Below are 19533 nucleotides of genomic sequence, written 5' to 3'. Positions count from 1 at the left end.
ATATATGTGAACAGATAGAAGGCTGGGAGGATATTCAGAACACTGTGCTTGGCTGTTTCCTGGGTGGTGATTCTTGGCTGTAGGCCTTCCCCATCTTCCATTTTCTTACAAGGGACACGTGTGATTTGTATCAATCAGCTGAACTCCCTCCCAAACAGGCGGCATCAGGAACCCCGCGTGCCATGCTGGCTGGTCTCCGAGGTGCCGGCTGCACGAGAGCCTCGGCAGGGGCACAGTGTTGGCAGGGAGCAGACGCGGCGCAAGTGCTAATCCTGGTGGACACGCTATTTGTGAAACAGTAAGATAAACTTTGGAAAAAACGTGTATTAAACAGTACAAGTGAAAACACAGAATGCTCTCCTTGAAAGAAGAGAGAGAACTGTAATCCTCCAGCCAGCTTTCTGGAGAATCTTGGCTACTTTCTTTAACTGAAAGTGATCAGTAACACAGAATTAGGTTCTTAGGACAGAAAATGAATTGTGGGGCTGCTACGACCTAGCAAAGCTCCACTGAGAAGCAGAGCTTGGAGGAAGTCTTGCGGAACACCATACCTTCTGGGGGAGGGGAGGGGGAGGGGGGAGGGGAAGGGAGGAGGGGGAGGGGAGGGGGAGGAGGGGGAGGGGAGGGGAGGGGAGGAGGGGAGGGGAGGAGGGGAGGGGAGGGGAGGGGAGGGGGGGAGGGGAGGGGAGGGGAGGGGGGAGGGGAGGGGGGAGGGGAGGGGGAGGGGAGGGGAGGGGGGAGGGGAGGGGGGAGGGGAGGGGGGAGGGGAGGGGAGGGGGGAGGGGAGGGGGGAGGGGAGGGGGGAGGGGAGGGGGGAGGGGAGGGGGGAGGGGAGGGGGGAGGGGAGGGGGGAGGGGAGGGGGGAGGGGAGGGGAGGGGGGAGGGGGAGGGGAGGGGAGGGGGGAGGGGAGGGGGGCGGGGAGGGGGGAGGGGAGGGGGGCGGGGAGGGGGGAGGGGAGGGGAGGGGGGAGGGGAGGGGGGAGGGGAGGGAGGGGAGGGGGAGGGGAGGGGAGGGGAGGGGGAGGGGAGGGGAGGGGGGGAGGGGAGGGGGGAGGGGAGGGGAGGGGGGAGGGGAGGGGGGAGGGGAGGGGAGGGGGGAGGGGAGGGGAGGGGGGAGGGGAGGGGAGGGGGGAGGGGAGGGGAGGGGGGAGGGGAGGGGGGAGGGGAGGGGGGAGGGGAGGGGAGGGGAGGGGGGAGGGGAGGGGGGAGGGGAGGGGGGAGGGGAGGGGGGAGGGGAGGGGAGGGGGGAGGGGAGGGGAGGGGGGAGGGGAGGGGAGGGGGGAGGGGAGGGGGGAGGGGAGGGGAGGGGGGAGGGGAGGGGAGGGGAGGATGTGTTTCTTTTGTTCAGGGATTGAGTGAATGGACGGAGGGAAGAAACGAGGGTCAGGAGAAATGGGTCAGCAGAGGGTGCCGGGGGTGGGGGAGGGCACACATTCCAGAACCCGTAAGCTCTTCTCTAAACGCCGGCCGCCCATCCTGCCCAGAATCACCTGAGGATTCCTCAGCAGCACGGCATGTTTTAAAGGTGGCCTTGGCGACCCGAATGTGCAGTAGGTGTGAAAGGCCCACTGGAGGCTGCGGTGGGGCGTGGGGGGACCAGGAGGACGGCGGCGCTCTCGGATGACCTGGCTGGGGACAGGAATCAGGACGGGACGCAGACGGCCCCAGGGCCAGGCCCACCAGCGGCCTGCACTGGGCAGCAGCCCCTATGGACGGAAGCAGCAGGAGAAAGGCCACAGGACCAGAGGATGGCTGGCAGTGGTCCTGTGTGGACGAAGCGCCCGTGAGATGGTCTAACGGGTTTCCAGAACAATCCACATACCTGGGCAGGGCGAAAACGGGCACATCCTAAAACCACAAAGTCCACGCTGGGGACACACCCTAGAGAAACCTGAGCACGCGCACACGGCGACACACACAGGAACATCCGCAGCAGCACTGCTCCTAACATCCAGACACTGTTCACCACCGAACAGAGCAGATTCTAGTAAGTTCTGAAAACCCTGGGGTGTGCCAGGCTACACGGCTCAATATGGGGGGCAGGACATGGGGTGTGTGTCGGGCAGCCGAGCGAAGGCCTGCAGAGGAGGACTCTGGGCCTTTCTGGCCTCCCCGCCCACATGGCCCCCGCAGGAGCAGACGGGCGCGGACGTCACCCCGCCCCCCCACTCTGGCCACACGTCCGGACGGGGCCTCTGAGCAAAGCCGTTCCCAGACTTGGAGCAAGGCCCTTCCTCACGCCATCGGGTGGTGAGGGGCTGAGATTTAAAACCTGGTGCTAACGTGCCCCACGCGGCTGCAGAGAGAGCGATGAGCACACGAGCCCGGGAGGCCGAGGTAGTCAGGCAGCACCACTCCGAGGCGGGCCACCTCCTTGTGGGGAGTTGGGCCAAGAGTGCAGGCATCGGAGGTTTCTGGGAAGGGATGGAAACTGAACGGGAACAGCGATTCAAGGGCCCAATCAGTGAAACAAGTACAAGGTCAGCTCTTCTAGCCTCCTATGAACAAAGGACAACAGAACCAAATTCCTTCTGATTAGTAAATGAGAACATCACATGGATAAGAGCAAGGGTTCCAGAGACAGCCGGGGGGTGGGGTGGGGTCACAGGTCAGCCGCGTCACCCAGCGGCTCACTCTGCCTCCGCCTCCTGCTGGGCATGCCAATGACACGAGCCCGTCACGTGTCTTAAGGGCTCAGGAAACAGCTTACAAGTCAAGACAACCCGATGGGCAAGTTTCCTTTCTATGACCCTCTGCTGGGACCCTGAGACAAGTCTGCTGTCTTCCATTACACAACCGTGGGGATGGGTCTTCTCTCGGTGACATTTCCCGATTCTTTTCCATTTGTCACCGGTCATCATCGCGGGGTCATCCAACATAGACTGTACATGCCAACCTGCAGGCATGTGCGTGTGCAGGCGTGTGTGTGCATGTGTGTTGGAGCTTCGATACCACAACTGGGTAAACGTCCACACCTCTGCCTCGTCCCACCCTGCCACATTCCTGGGCTTCAGGGTCAAAACACAGATCAATTTTCCAAGACAAAATAATAGGTTTCAAAACCTAGGGCAGAATCACATAATTGCTGCATATACTAGGGACACACAGAGCTCTTATATAAAGCCTATATTACCGCCAAACTTCAGATGCTGAATTACTAACTTCTTCTTCTGAGATCAGACCAAAATAAGCTCTAAGGCGGTTTCTTTGCCATATTTAGGGTGCTCATGTAGGAGCAGTGACAAACATCTGGCTACGATACTTCCTGGAATTCTGGCTATTTCTTCCTGGCCAGAAAGAAAACATTAAGTTTTTACTGGAACAGCAACTTCAAGTCCTCCAGCATGGGACTTCATGGCTGAGAATCCGTCCTCCTACTTGCCACATATTTAAGCTAAAGCTTTTGCAATTCTAAAAAAAAGAAAGAAAGAAAGAAAGAAAGAAAGCCCACTCTGAAACTTTTGAGGATGTTAAGAAAAGGGGGAACGTGAGCAACCTTCATGTTCACTAGAACTCCATCACACCTGCCAGCAAAGGCATGACATTCACTCCCGTGGGTGAGGTCTCCCTCACCCAAACCATATCCCAGACTGTTCTTTCAATCACTAAATATCACTCTTTCCACATTACCGACTCCAGATAACAGAAAAGCTATAGGTGACGTCCATTCCTAAACCCGCCATGAATGGTCAGCGACGCAGGTACGTGCCCCGTCCCCAACACCGTGCCTTCTGCAGTCGAGGGGAGGCCTCTCCAGGGAGGACAGGACCGCCAGCTCGGCCCTCTGCTGCTCCCGGGGCAGCATGGACACCGCTCACACGTACAGGGCAAGGAGCTGGACGCTTTCGACTCCCCGACTTTGCACGCAGGACAATCGAGCTGACACACGGCCTCCAGATGGTTTCTCTTACAGCTCAGAAAAAAACTTCCCAGAGCTGAGGTCAGATTTCTAATTTCAAAACCACAGAATTCATTTAATTAACTGAAAACAAATCATGATTTTACTAGATCAAAAAATTGGTCACTGACTGACCTTCGGGGAGTTAAAAATCCCATCAGTAAATGTTAAACATCACTTAAAATAAGACAGAGTTGAAGCTCCACCCTGAATCCATCAGACAGATTTCTCCCCCTTTCTTTGCGCCCTTCCAGACAAAACAGAAGTATTTTAATTTAACTAGTAATCAATATAAAGAACCACAAAGTACATCTTGCTTCATTATCATACATAATCATAATAAACATAAGTTTGTTAAGGCAAATGATCTACATGGCTGAGAGTAAATCATAGACATTGGCAGCTAGCACTTACAAATGAGATAAATATTGATTTAAAAATACAATTGTCAGGGGACTTCCCTGGTGGTCCAGTGGGTAAGACTCCGTGCTCCCAATGCAGGGGGCCTGGGTTCGATCCCTGGTCGGGGAACTAGATCCCGCATGCCGCAACTAAGAGTCCGCGTGCCGCAACTAAGACCCGGCACAGCCCAAATAAATAAACAAACAAACAAATACATCTTTTCAAAATAAATAAATAAAAAGTGTCAGTAAAAGTTCCTAGTTCTATAAATTTGCATGACAACTCTAAATGAAACTTTAAGATGTTCTTAAAAATTTGACAAGGCAGCTCCCGCTCCTCTACCAGCTTCAGTTCCCAGGGCCTCCAGGGCCTGCCCTCAGCCTGCTTTCTCTGTGGTCCTCACAACTCTGGCATGTAGAAATGTTCATTCCACGTGTGGTAACTGGGCCACAGCTAGACGGTTAACTCCACAATTACTCATAATCTATCCAAGGAACCACCCCCAAAGATAAATTTTTAATGGTACAATTCTCATATTTTTGGGCTGAAAACCTTTAAAAATTTTAAAAATTTCACCTCAAACCACAACGAGATACCACTTGAAACCCACTAGGATGGTTAGAATCAAAAAGTCAAAGAATAGAAAGCGTAGTTGAGAACCTGGGGAAACCAGAAGCCTCATAAAGTTGCTGGTGGGTATAAATGGTGCGGCCACCTTGGCAAGCACTCTGCCAGTTCCCCAAACGGTCACACACAGTCGCTGTACGACTCAGCCGTCCCACCCCCAGGTGTCTGTCCGAGACATGCGGAAACGCATGTCCCCACAAAACCTGTACCCGAATGTTTACGGCAGCGACGTTCGCAACAGCCCAAAGGTGGGACGTCCACCAGCTGACGAGTGGGGAACAAAAAGGAAAATAGTGCTGAGACGTCAAACGACGTGGATGAAGCCCTAAAACACCACGCTAAGTGACAAGCCGGTCACAAAAAGCCACGTACGACCCTGCTCAGATGAAAGGGGTCTGTGGAAACAGAACCCAGGTCACGGTTTGCTTAGAGTTGCGGGGGCACGGAGGATGCTGGGGTGCGAGGGCGACAGCTAAAGGGCGTGGGGTTTCCAACTGGGAGGGATGAAAACGTTATAAAACTGACCGGCGTGATGTCTCTGCATTTCTGTGAATACGTTAAAAACCACTGAATTGTACGCTTTACGTGGGTGATTGTACGGTTATGTGAGTTATATCTCAATAAAGCTGCTAAAAAGCTTCAGCTTATTCAGTGCTGCTCAGGAAAAAGCAGACAGACCCCAGCTTCCAGCTTCCAGCCACCCTGACTTTGGGGCAGCAGGACTCCAGACCGAGAGAGAGAGCCAGAGAAGGAAAAGGCTCCCGTGTGGCCAGCGGTTCCGGCTCTCGGAGCGCTGGCCGGTATCGTGGGGCCTGAGCTGGTGGAAGCAAAGCTCACGTCACCGCCCTGGCGGGTGGGAGACAGACGGAGCCGGCGGCTTGCGGATGGCGCTCACCCCTCGGAAGGAAGGGAACGAGGGCGGGGGGAGGGCAGCCTCAGCTGCTGAAGCAGCAGGAGACGACGAGCCACAGACTCCGCCTGTGAAGAGCCACGGGCACCAGCAGAAGACGCCGTTTCAAAAATAACTAAACGTCAACTTCTTCCCCTAGGAATAAACCTTCGGTATCAACCAGGGGAGTCCACACAGGCCACACCAGGCCAGGTGTCACCGGCTGCACCAGAAGGTAACGTCAGCACATCAACCCTGCGAGTCTGCAGATACTACTGCAGAAAACTTAGTAGAAAATAAACCAAATCAGCACACCGTAAGATAGGTGTGGACGGCCAAAAAACCCCAGACACACAAAGCACGACACCTGAATCCCTAACGTCAGAAGACGCTGCCATAGAGGGAAAAACTAAAAACTCTCCTAAAGAAAGCACGTTACCCAAGCTCACCCTCGCTTCCGTTCGGTCGACCGCGCTTACCGGCACTGGTCCAAACACGGAAGCAGCCTCGCCGCCCAGGACCTGCCTTCCAGGAGGAGAGCCCGGCCAGCTCCGGGGCGGGGGCGTCTTCCCCAAGACCTGCCTTTTGTGCCACCAACAGAGGCCACGCACCCCGGGACCTCACTGCTCGGCACCTCAAGTCTATACCACCCACAGGCCCACAGCGAAAGTCACCCAACCACAGTGTGTCTCTCAGTCCAACTGTACAGGGTGGGCGGGGGAACGACAGACAAGATCAGTGACCAGGGATGGTGGGGCAGGGGCGGCAGGCCCGGGGAGACCCAGCCTGGGCTCTGCGTCTCGGATCTTGGCAACAGCGGCCCACGGGAGACACTGGGGAGGAGGGAGCAGGGCAGATGCACCTTCTCCAGCAGCCCCTCCCGGAGGAGGCCCCACAAAGTGCTTCATCTGGCAAACCCGCCCAGCCTGCTAACACCAGATACCAGAGCTTTGGAGACTGTTTCTTTCCAGGGACTGCGCACCTGATCCCTGGCAACAGCTGTGTGAGAGCCTGCAGAAAACAGACTCCTGGGTACTTCTCCACCCCCTGAACCTGGGCTGGCCTGACAGCCTGCTTGATCAGTAAAACCCGGCAGAAGGTACACGCATGAATTACAAGCCTAGACCTCAGGGACCTCACAACTGCCACCCTCGAGCGCATTCCCATCACCATGCGAACAAGGTCACGCCAGCTCGCTGGAGAGTGAGGTCCCACACGGAGAGAGGTTCCAGTTGGGGCCCCAGACATGTGAGTGAGGCCATCCTAGACCACTCAGCACTCTGAGCCCACCCAGACCAGAAGAACCTCCAAGCCAACACTCAGACATGCAGAAAATATTAAATATTTGCTCTTTTAAGTTATCAGGTTTGGGGGTGACGTGTTACTCAGCAAAGCTAACTGATACAGTTGTAGACGACTAGGGTACTTAGAAATAGAATACAACTAACTTACAAAAAAATACATTGAGTTTTAACTTCTCCTGAAAGGTATGCATCAGTGGGTAGCAAAATTTAAGAAGTACCCTATCCAACTCAGGATATACAACAGCAATTTCATTCTTTAATTTCTGGTAACTCTGCCAGGTATATCAAAATACCAAACATGATGGTTCTATTTGGTTAAAAGAAACAACAATCTCAATTTATTAAAACTTTGACATGTTCTCTATATTCTGAAACTTTATAAAACGCTATCTCTGATTTAAAAGCGAATTTCTCAGAGAAGGATTACACCTTATTTATGACTCAACAATAAATGTGTGCTTTTTTCCTTTTTTGGTCCTAGGTCTAGTTGATAAAGACCATTAAGCAGGCCAGAAAAAGATGCTCTAAAAGTAAACCCTAACTAATGCAATTCTTTTTTCTCTTCTTCCTTCCTTCCTTTCAAAAAATCTGAACCTCTTTTAAGCCTAGACCATAGCAAATGTGTTTATCATAGGATGGCTACATGGTGGAAATTCTTCCAAACATTTGGCTGGAAGAGACCTGGGAGCCCATCTAATTCCCAGACCTTTAACCTGTTTCTCCAGGTGACTCATCCGAGTATGGTTAAGACAGGGACTGAGAGCCAGCCCACCCCCTTCAGGGCTCAAAGGTGGCCTGTTCCCAACTCCCTGCCCTGCAAAGGCTGCTTCTGGCAACGCAGGAGTGACTTGGGAAGGTGGACAGACAGGCCCTACCAGCTCCAGTTACCACTGCCCTGGTGAAATGACATCTGGTTTCTCCCTCAAATAAGACCTAAAAGAAGCATTCAGGGTTCCCTGAGTTCAGACACTAGGAATCTAGGCACTAGATACCTGCCATCGAACACTCAAGGTGTACCCTGGGCTCCAAGCAGGAGGGCACCTCTACTCCTCAAGCCCCCCAGCTGGCCTCTCCCCTCCACTCCCCCCCGACCGTGCTCACCTCCTTCCTCACCTCCGCCTTCTCACGCAAGGCATCCTGCAGTCAGGCTCCGGGGAGCCTCAAGGTTTCCTCTAGGCCTCTTCACACCAGGCCCACAGCTCCTCAATCATCTTTCTATTTTCTGTGTAGCATGTGGACCTCTCCCCAAGCATAAATAAACCTCCTGCTAAAGTTTAAGTTCATTCTCTCGTCTTTACTTTGTGACATTAAGAGTAGGGGACGCTTCCAAAGGTATTACTTTAAACCCATATAAAAATATTAGAAAAAAGAATATATTCCTGCATTACTTATGAAAATAAGTAATTTTTGAAAAGAACATTCATTCTATTGCCATTTAGGAAATCAGAAAAGATGTTTTCAAACATTTGCTATATTCAATTGTCTTTGCCAACATGATCAGTGCAATCTATTATCAGAGAATTTTCACAATAAAAATGTTCCTATTGCTGACCTAGAAAGACAAGCCCTGTGCGAGCGCTGTGCCAGGCTCTTCGTGTGCTGAGTGCTCCGCCCTCGCCCCAGCCACCCTAGGAAGCGGGGACCTGAGTCACCCTCACATTCAGACGAGGACACGCTGTGAGGCTAAGGGGCGCCCCTCACCCAGCGGCTCGGCCACCAGGACCTGGGTGGAGACGAGCTGGTTCCAGTCTGCACTGCACAGCTCTCAGCCAGCCTCTCAAAAGAGAAGAACGTCAAGACCACGTTACGTCAGAATTTTAAGACAGGAGAATACCACTCCCCAACCTAAAAGGGGAAACGCAGACGGAGTTCCCGAGGATTTTATTACCAGCCACTCGGGGGCGACTTGATAAACAGGCAAAGTCTAACCAGCAAAATGGAGTTCGGTACATAATACCAAATAATACCCGACTTCTAGAAAACGTGAGGAACTAGGCCTCCAGGAATCACGCTTCTTACCTCAACGTCAAACACCTCGACGGAGTTGTCCAGCAGCTGCACTCGGACGGGCGTCCTGGCCGCCGGCCACGCCGCTGCTGCCGAGGGGCCCTGCCCAGGCTCGAGGGTGCTGACGCCCGCGGGGGTCGGGGCGCCTAGGCGTGTCCCTGGGGTCTGCAGGACGCGGTAGGTTCCTTCCAGCTCCCCCATTCTTCACCAGCTAAGAGTGAGGAATGCACTAAAACACACAAAAACGCCCCAAATTATCTCCAGTTATTTGAATATTAGAACAACGTAAGAAAATTATCAGGTACACAAGAATCTCTGCACTGTTTCTGCACTTCTACGAGTCTTAACTTACATCAAAATTAAGAGTTTAGAAAGATCATCTTCTCCTCATACCTCGACTGGTGAGCATACACAGCAACAGGCCCCAGCACCGCTATCGCCGGGTGCACGCAAGCAGGCGGAGCGGGAACTCCTTTAACCCCTAGACCCTCTGAAGGAGCCGCAGCATCTCTGCTCACCGGCAGCGGGAGGGGAGGCCCACAGCCACCTACCGCTCTTTCCCCAGACCAGCCGGAGGCCCTGCACCTCCTCCCTCCACCCGCCCAGACATTCACGTGCTGACCACACGCTGTGTGTGCCCGGATGGCGCTTTTCAGCAAAGGGAAAGGGGTACACACAGCACGGTGCCAACATGGGTCCCGGGCCCCACCTCTGCCGACATGGTGGGGAAAATGCCAAGGAAGGTGGATGAAGACAGCCAGGCTGTCTGCCCGCTTTGCACGCCCTGGTTTTTCTAAGCTGTGTCACCAGGCTGGAGCGGGGGCCGCCAGCGGTTCAGGAGGTAACTTCAGACCTGGCGCTGAGTGACAGCCTGGCACACGTCACGGGGAGCACACGTGGGCCACCCTTCCCAGCACCCGCCCTGCCCCGTCCTCACAATACCCCTGTGGTCACCACCACCCACGCCCTCCTCACCCATGACGACACCGAGGGTCTGCGAGGGTCAGAGAGCTGCCCCGGCAGGCGCTCGTGCCCTCTCAACCCTCCTCAACGTGCCGGGGGAAGGGTTTCCGGTGCTTAGCTGTCAAGTTGAACAGAGCCAATCACGCCATTGTTTTTAACCACCACAGGACAGGCTCAGCTCCCGCTAGAACCTGGTCACACTGCCGTGCTTTCAGTCGCCCTTATTAATATAGTTACCTTCTATTTATGGCCAATTCCCTTCTTAAATGCGTGTATTTATGTATGAAAGTCAACTTAAAGAAACATACCTAATGGTTAAACACAGTACGGCCAACACAAATGTCAGATGTTTAATCAAGAAAGAATGTAGATGCTGTGAAAATCATTTTATTTTGCTTAATCATCTTCAAAAAGTCTTCTACTAATTTGCAGTAAATATTTTAGAGAATTAATCTCACTAAACTCCTAGTCTGTGCCCTTTCATGCCGACTTAATTGCTGAGTCCTCTGGCCTTTTCCTCTTTTTCGAGCTTATTTTGTTATCAAGATAAACCAACTCATGAACTTATTATCTCTTCAATTAAGATGGAAAAGCTTCTCAGTGACCCACTGCCAAGCAACTCCTACTTAAACCCTACTCAGCGAAGACCTTCCCAACCATCTGCGTGAGAACTTCCAGGCACATCTGGCTTATCAAACAAGCAAACAGAAAATGAGAAAGCTAAAACCCCCGGGGAAAGGTGAAATGTGCGGAGCATGAGCAAAGTGATGAGGCGACGTGTCATTCTGCGAAATGCAGCTCCTGACCCACCTCATGCACAAACGAGCGGGCTGACCCCCTGCTCGGACTGGTACGTGGATCCCCCGCGCCACACGTGTGGCCCAGGTTGGCAGTTACCCACCTTCTTCAGAATTCTCTCTGCAGGCTGCATGCCCCCGGGAGCGGTCACTAATTCTGTAAATATTTGCTAAGTATTTACTTAATTAACGTCGCAGGCATCAAAGAACAGGCACTGCACAGGCCGCAGTCAGGAACCACACTTCAGAAAAGCCCTGTTTTCATGCCACTGCCTGATACTCAGCGTGAGGCATATGAGGTTCTGAGAGCCATAAATGCGAGCGTTTTCATGCCAGTCTCACAGACCTGAGTAGTCACTGCAGGAGAGAGGGGTGGTAAGGAAGTCAAGCCCACCGCTCAGGTGTCCCAGGTGCGTACACAGGTGAGAGCAAAGCGTGGTCAGCTCACAGCACTCGCCCAATACCCACCACCAAGAGGAGGTTCTCCTGAAACAAGCTACGGGATGTTTTACTTTGGGCACCAAAGTGATCCTTTCCCTTTTAAGTAAAGCTACAATTCTGAAAACATATATACGACCAAGATGTACTTTTAGGAGTCACTTCTGTTGTGTATTCCATTGTAAAATTCTCATTTATATTTCTTCATAATAATTTTAGATGGAAAAAAATTTCTTCAGGTTCTTTCTCTTTTACTTATTATAAGAAAGTCACGTCTAAACTCCTACTTTAAAAAAAACAAAACAAAAAAAAAACAAGCAAGACTAACCTGTCTTGAGGGGCACATCCGGGTGAGAAAACTGCAAGAAGAACATGCAAGGAGGTTATTCCTAGAACAGTCAGGGCAGTGGTCCCCTTGGTGGGGGGGCCTGTCCCGGGGGCAGGGCACAGGAGAGGGGTCCCGGGTGTGGCCGGCACAGTTCCATTGCTTCACTGGACAGTGTCCACTTCATTCATTAATCTGTACATTTGATTAATGCAGTTTTTCTGTATCTGTGTTTATTTTATAATAAAAAATATATTTAAACCAGCATACTTTTAATTTACCATTGTTTCATCTCTCATAAGAACAAAAGATACGTTAGACAGATGAAAAAAACAATTTTCTTGGCTCAAGGAATTCTAAAACATGGCTCTTGAGAGGAAGCCTTTGCAGGTTTGTACACCTTCTGAGCAGCACGTTTACATCCTAGGTATTTGCACCTGGTCAAAGTAAGACACCCACACAGCTTAGGCTGAGACTCCCGACCACAGGACGGCCTGATCCCGGAGGTTCATCCGAGGGAGACAAGTTCTCTTAAGAGGAAGTGACCCCATGGGGCACCCTCCTGCTGATATTCCAAAGAAAGCTGTTTGCTATTACACAACGGCAATGTGGCATTAAACGACCCATTTAATAATTACTCAGCTTTAAGTTTAAGAAAGTTTAGAAAGGAAGACACTTAATGGAAAATTGAATGTAACTGCCGTGCTGTGAATGTTAGTTAATCATGGTCTCATTTTAGAACAAGCAGCAGAAGGGAGCCCTCCCTGCAGGAGCGTGAAGCTGCTCATTCAACAGCCTTGCTCCAGCCTGACTGCTTCCTGGAGTCTTACAAGGGGAAAAAATGCAAGGAAAAAACGTATGCACTGAATTTGCTTTACATAAATTATAACCTAACAGAAATTACTTTGTTTTGCTCTGTGTGCTTGTAAATAAACATTAAAAAGGCAAGAATATGCAAACTGGACTAGACCCCCAGAGCGCGTCCCGCAGTCCTGCAGGCCCTAAACGTCAGGCATTAGCCCCTGCTCACTCCCCTGCTGCTGCCAGAGACCCTCTCCAGAAATCTGGAGGGAATCAGCGGCGTCAAGAGTCAGGCGCCTACAAGGGACTCCAGTTCCCTTCTCCCTCCCAGGTGAACAAAATGATTTGCAGTCTTCATTCCTAAAAATATTTCTGGTGGCTACATACAAATTTCCACCACTGATAGTTAGTGTTACCTACTACAAACTCGGCTCCTATATATTCTAATTTAATAAAAAATTTAAAAACCAACTCATGACATATAATTTCCATCTTGAAGTTGGAAAAATTCGGCTCAAAAGTCTGCCAAGGCTTTGGGTGATGATGTGTCAATGCAGGTTTGTAACAAAGGTACCACTCAGGGGGGTGGGGGGGACAGGGGGGAGACTGTGCACGTCTGGGGGCGGGGGGCATATGAGAAATCTGTGAAACTTCCACTCGATTTTGCTGTGAACTTAAAATTGCTCTAAAAAGCAGGTCTATTAAAAAGAAAAAAAAGCTCTGCCACACAACACATAATTCAGAAGTGACAAAGCCGGGACATGAGCCCAGCCCAGATGTGGCCCTCGAGTCGCCTCCCCCTCGGCTGGGAAGTCAGCCCGTGGCTCCCCAGACAAGCGCAGTCCACTGTCCACAGCAGTGGAAGTCGCTAAAATTTCTGTCACGCGTGCTTCTTTGATGAGAAGGTGAATAAAAGCAAGGTGCAAATCAGGCGCATGGCGCACTAACTCTGGTTAAGAGAGGAAGACCGTAAACACATGCATTTTTCAAACCACCACCCTGGAGGGTAAACCAAAACCTAAAGGAAAGAGCTGCCTCTGGGGGCAGGGGGAGGGGGGAGGCGCTGGGCTCTGCTTCCTGAGTCTACGGTGTTCAGTCATGTCGCATAGGGAACCTTGTCGATGTGCTTTTGCCACGTAACATAACCTGTTCCCAGAAGTAACACCAGGGGGTGACGACCATGGGGGCCAAAATTCTGCCGACCGCAAGGTCTTTGTTGGGTAGTTCCGACGTCTGCATCATCTCAGCTGTAGCCTGTCTTTTCTCTCGTGAGCTGGTATTTCCCTGGTTCTGTGTAGGCCAGGTAATTTTGGATTATATCCTGGACATTTTAAACATCGTGTTATGAGCCTCTGGCCTCGTTTAAATCCCACAGAGAATGCGGCACTTCTCTTTCAGCAGCATTGGCCTTGCCGGGTTCAGGCCGCCGCCGTGGTCTCGGCATCAGCTCCACCTTCAGAGGCTCCATCCTCCCTGTGCACCATCACCCAGCTGCCAGCCTGGCTCCCGGGCTGTGGTCGACCCCTTAGTCGAGTTCCCACAGCCTCTGGCAAAGTGGCGCAGGGTCGGCCCCATGCGTGTACCGCTCGGTGTCGAGCCCACAAGCTCATCGGCAACTCTGAGGGGTCACCTCCTGAGCTCCCCCCCTCCACAGCTCCCTGGCTTACTTCTCAGTCCTCCAGCCAGAGGACTATGGCTTGTTCCCCTGCTTTGCCGTGCACGTCCTGGGACTGCGCCCTTGCTGGGACCAGGCTGCAGGAAAGAGAGTAAAAAGCCCGTGGAGTTTTAGGTGTCTCAGGCCTGGCTGGAGAACAGGGAGAGAGAGAAGAAGAAATGGTGGCTTTCTCCCACTCTCTCTAGAGCCCAAACTGGGTGGCTCCCCGTGCAGCCCTCCCTATCTGCCCCTGGAGCCCACCTCCGGGTTTCGGACACCCTGAAGCCGGCTGGGGGCCGGGGGTGCTGGAGGGAGAACAGGAAGCTCAGTGTTCTTGCGGCAGGCACTTCAGACCCTGGCCTTTGTCTGCCCGCCACCACTTCCCTGCCAGGGTCCTCAGAGCTGCTCACGCAGCTGTCCAGCTGTGTAGCCACAGTCAGCGGGAGAGCCAGGGTGGAGGAGGCTTATTCCTTCTTCCCACAAACGGAACCTGACATCCATGCATTTAAAGCATGTTTGCAGAGGTCACCTTTGGGAGAGGGAAGAGGGTTGATTTTTATTTCCTTCTTTCCTGGCGCCTGTATCTCTTGAACTGCCTGCCGTGATGAACGTGCGCTACTTCTGAAATCAGACGGCTTCCAGGCAGACGACGGCAGGGGCGACCCACAGCCGAGCCCGGTCACCTTCAAGGAGCGAGCCGGGGTAACTGCCCATGTCTCCTCTAGGCGTTGTGCTTGCCCCTCCTTCTCAAACAGTGCAGTTAAAGTAAAAACTAACTAACATTTTAAAACACTCTCTTTAAATCAATTTAAAAAATTGATTTCTTGTTCAGATATTGAGACTCGTTCCCCCCAACATTCATCTTGTGCTAACTATTACCAAGGCAACTGGGATCTGAATGATGTAGGAGATACAGTTAATAACGCCCAGTCATTTAAACGATTTGTAAAACAGCCAGTGCTGCTTCCTCCTTCCAGACACATCCCACCAGCCGCAGGAAGAGGCGCCGTGCACCCTCACCCACGTGCCTCCACGGTGTCATGTGGCACCAAGCAGCGGACCACAAGCTGCCCCTATGCCGGCAGTGTGACTCTAAAGCCATTCTGCCTCGTTTCTGGGCCCCTCACTGGCACCGGCCCTTCCAAGGTCCTAAGAAAGGCCCTCAGTGAAGTGTGGCCATGATCACAGCCTTCTGGAAAATTCAAAAACATATTCAAATTGCAATCGACTAACACTGCTGCCCCTTCCACCCCAAGTCTGTCTCTGTCCCTCCTTCCCTCCATGTCAGGCGGCTCAGGAGAGGACCCAGCTACCAGCACAAGGAGCTGGAGACACCCTTAGTTTGGGCTCAAGCGGAGACGTTTCAGGTGTTCACACTGAGGTGACCACCAGCCTCGCAATGCAGCTATGGTTCCCGGAACACCACTGCCAGCTCCGTGCTTGCGTGCCGGAGGGTTATGGAACAAAGGTGCAGGGCCCGGGCCCTGCAGCAACATGAACAGACCCGATGGCACCTGGTGCTGGAAGCGTGTGGGCCCTGGGAAAGGAGCAAGGTTTGAAACTCGGGGAGCCAGACGCACATTTGTGGGAAAACCATCACCAGACTTGTTAAAATGCAAGCAGAGTTCAGTACTCAGTAGTCAAAACTGCACTTCTTGCCTGTCAGAAAAAAAAATTTATAACGTAGCAGTATAACTATAAATACACCATTGATTTTTTAACGTTTTTGAATGGAATTGTGCAAAACAGAATTTATCAGAACTCCTGCTTTTCCAAGACACAATCTGTAGCTGTGCTAGAAACAGCAAGTGGGAAACCATGTTTTATATATCCTAACAATCAATAACACGATTTTTGATCAGCCATGCTAGAGGAATCACTGAATTCTTTCTATTCTCTGTCACATGAAGAGGCAACTAAAAACTACATACCCAAATGAAAAGTATTACAGAAGTGTGTCAGATAATTAACAAATATGCTATCTTTCTGGATTTAGTGATGTTTGCATCAACGGTCAGCTTTTTCAAATCTGTATCTTACTTTTTCTCATTCTAAATAAATACCTGCAAATTAATTTTCAAATTGATTTTTATTTGTAACACTGTATTTTCTTAAAGAGGCCTCCTCCCCCAAATTGGATAAGTCTCAGGCCCCATAAAAGTTGGCATCTGCCCTTGCCCCAGATGAAATTTGATTAGTTCAAACATTTATTGAGCACCTTGCCTCTGTAACAAGGAAGTCTAAGTCCTTAAAGATACAGGAGCCTGCAAGAGGGAGGACATCCCTCCCATTACAGTGAGAGAAGACAAAGACGACAGTCTGTTAAAGGGTGGTAAGAGCCGTGTGGAAGTGAAGTGAGGAAGCCTCCAGGAATCTGGTAGGTGGAGAGGGAGGGAGGAGGCCTCAGCAAAAAGGGGGTGTCTGCGAATCTGGTCCTCACAACCCCCATCACACACGTGCTGTCTCGTCTCCGGTTTAAGGGACCCCACGTGGCGAGCACACAATGATCTAGAAGGGGAGACAACTGTGGACGTGGCCCTGATCACTGCCCGCCGCAGCAGCGGAGGGCAGGAAGCACGAGGTAACACCGAGGAAGGCAGCGCTGCTAGCCTGGCCAGGGCAGCTCTCCAGGATGCAGCGGGCGCTGGGCCCCGCAGGGCGACAGGAGACCAGCTAGACAAGAGCAGCGTGCGCGCAGGCAGGGGCTGCTGGGCAAGGCTGAGGGTGGCAGCGGCCCTGAGGATGCCCACGGGGGGCCGGGCTGTGGGGGTCTCGAGGGCCCACCTAAGAGGTCTGGGTGGAATCTCATACCTCCTTCTGTGCTGCAGCTGGGAGAGAGGGGGATGAGGAAAGATTCGTCACTGCATCCGACAACGTCAGAGAGCCTTTCTGCTTCTGAATTTTAAAATGACTATAAACCCAAACACCAGCTTAGCAAGAGAACAGTCCTGTGGCCCTAAAATGAAACTACTTACATCACTCCACCTTCCCCTCTGAGCCCTGTGCACGTCCTCGCACGTTGTTACATCAGTAGAATCGCTGCGTACAAACGACTTCGCCTTTTTGGTTAAGACGTGTTTTTGAACATATTTCCATGGATCAAAATGGTTCAAATTTTGCTGGGAAGGAAGGACAGGAAGGAGATCGCCAGAGCATGTCTGCTGGCGGAGGACTCTACCCCTCTGACATGCAGAGTTTATGTATCAAAGTTTGTTTTCAAAACTGGGATTCCAAAATCAAAATCTTTATCACATACGGCTAGCTGCTCTCCAAAAAGATTAGACCAATTTACAGAATCACCAGAAACCCACCAAACACAGGCCTCTATCATATTAAGCTTTGTGGAACCCTCTCACCTTTTTGGCACCCTGTTGCCAAGGTAAAACCTGGAGTTGACAAATATGCTACCAACCAATCATGCTCTACACACGGGATCTCAGAGAACACGATCAGAGTGATCTCGGCTCAACATCCAGCTTTACAGGGGGGGTTTCCCTGCACCTAACGCCAAGCCGTGTGCAGGAAGCTCACGACCCACTGAGCAAATGGGGAGGTGGCAGGCTTATACGAAAGAGGGTGAAGAAAAAACAGGAGCAAACCTGAAAGGGCAAGCAGCAGTAACAAACACCTGTTACCGTCTCAGGATAGAGGAGACGCTGGTGTGGCTAGACGCAGGAGTGTTTGGAAAGGAGTGGAACAGAATTCCTTGGGGTCCAGTGGACTTAAAAGAGCTTGCATGGAATTATCCATGCATCCACCTTTGCTTTGTCAATCCAGTGCCTGTCCTTCCCTCCAAGCAGGATAATTCTGCTTAAATACTGCGTACTTCTCTCTCTACTGTCTACTCAGATTATTCTTCCACCTGGTAATATAATGGCTAACACTTATTAAGCACTTACTGTGTGCCGGGCATCTAGCTAACAGCTTTTCCACTGAAGCTTAATCCTCACAACAAGTCTATGAGGCAGGTAAACTGTAACCTCATTTGCTGATAGGGAACCTGAGGCAGAGATAAATGAATGTATCATAGAAGCTTCGCTTTTGAGAAAGGATGCCCATGCATGTAAATGAGCCAGCAAACTTCTGCAGCTCCTGTCGGCGTCTGGTCCAAACAGCTCAGTGTGAACTGCTCACTGAGAATCTGCAACGAAGCAGGAGCACCGGGGAAGCAGGGCCAGGGTGTGATCCTAAACCCGTCACCCCACTCCTCTGCTTCCCAACGGGGCCTGGGCACGTCTCCTCTGCAGATTTTGAGAGAACCAAATAAAGTAACGGGTGTGAAGCGCTTCACAACCCTTCCCAAAGAGCTACGTCTGCAGTGTACAGGAACTCAAAAAAACCTTTCAAAAAACAGCAGATACAGACAATGAACATTAGATTTGGCCTACCAGCAAAGGTCACACTCCATGCCTGCTGACCTCAAATGTCCTCTCCCATCTCTGAGGCAGGAGAAAACTGCACACCGTCCACACACAAGCAGCCCGCTGGCCCAACGCTCCAGACAGCCATCGGGCACCTCCGCAGTCCTCCGCCGGAAGCGCCCTCACAGACGTGAGCAAAGGTACAGAGAAGAGCCACCCTGAGATGTAAATCTTCCCATCCTTTCACTGTGGACTGACATTATTTCCTTCAATGCACCTTGCGTGAATTTGTTTTTCACGGCAATTACTGACCAGCACACGAAAGGCCACCAGAGGCTGCAGCCACCATAGTAAATGGAAACGGGGGCATATTCCAGCCCCAGCTTTCACCATCTGCCTTTAGAAGGCTCCCCACTGCCTGAGGAGCCGTTCTACACTTCATGGAGTAAAAACATTAACACCCAATACCGATTCCCGGCGTTAAGAACAATCTAAGGAAAGGCCAAAAAGGGCGTGGTCTCAGGCGGCGCGAGCTTCCACCTGTGGCTCTGCCGGGGCCTCCACGCGGGACCCTCCCGCCCACCCCAGGCCTCCAGCGGGCAGGCTCCCCACACACGGCCCTCCCCGCACGGGGCCTGCCGCCCTAAGGCCTTCTGAGCCCGGGCGTGGATTCCTCTGGCCGCCCGCCGTCCGGAGGCGCCCGCCCTGCCCTGGGCTTCGGCCCACGGCCTCCGCCGCCCGCCCCCGAGGCGCAGCCCGGCCCCTGCCTGACCGGGCCCCGCTGCCCCGCACGCTCACCAGCCGCCAGGCCCGCGCTGTCCCCTGCAGCGCCCTTCAGATGCCGCGTCTGCTCCTCCCGCTTGCGACGGCCCGTAGGCCGCCCCCGCGCCGCGCGCCCAGTCCCTACCCCCCGCCCAGGGCCCCGCCCCCGCCCCCGCGGACGCGCCGCCGATTGGCCTGCGGACTCTGGGGCGGGGCCTCTGCGGCCGCGGCCTAGAAGCGCGGCACAGAATTCTGATTGGTGAATGGACCGGAGGAGGCAGGGCGAGAGGGCAAGGGCGGAGTCC

General features: G+C 52.5%; 1 protein-coding gene across 7 annotated transcripts in view; it reads right to left on the bottom strand.

Annotated features, from left to right (window-relative positions):
• FARP2 (FERM, ARH/RhoGEF and pleckstrin domain protein 2) overlaps positions 1–19533 on the bottom strand; it is a 91215-nt gene that overhangs the window by 71335 nt on the left and 347 nt on the right. For 5 of the 7 annotated variants that reach the window (XM_061189370.1, XM_061189416.1, XM_061189396.1 and 2 more), the window contains exons 1-2: positions 19265–19337; positions 9140–9356 (exon numbers count right to left, since the gene is read on the bottom strand). In XM_061189370.1, coding sequence (XP_061045353.1) covers positions 9140–9328 — 189 coding nt within the window. In that variant the 5' untranslated portion in view covers positions 9329–9356; positions 19265–19337. Of the gene's footprint in view, positions 1–9139; positions 9357–11653; positions 11685–19264; positions 19338–19533 lie in introns of those variants that run through there. The other 2 variants (XM_061189378.1, XM_061189388.1) reach the window with 2 other exon arrangements.

The sequence above is a fragment of the Eubalaena glacialis genome, chromosome 1 (assembly GCF_028564815.1).
Source record: "Eubalaena glacialis isolate mEubGla1 chromosome 1, mEubGla1.1.hap2.+ XY, whole genome shotgun sequence".
Classification (NCBI taxonomy): domain Eukaryota; kingdom Metazoa; phylum Chordata; class Mammalia; order Artiodactyla; family Balaenidae; genus Eubalaena; species Eubalaena glacialis.
The sequence above is the reverse complement of the archived record's forward strand: the minus strand, read 5'-3'. Positions and strand labels throughout refer to the sequence as shown.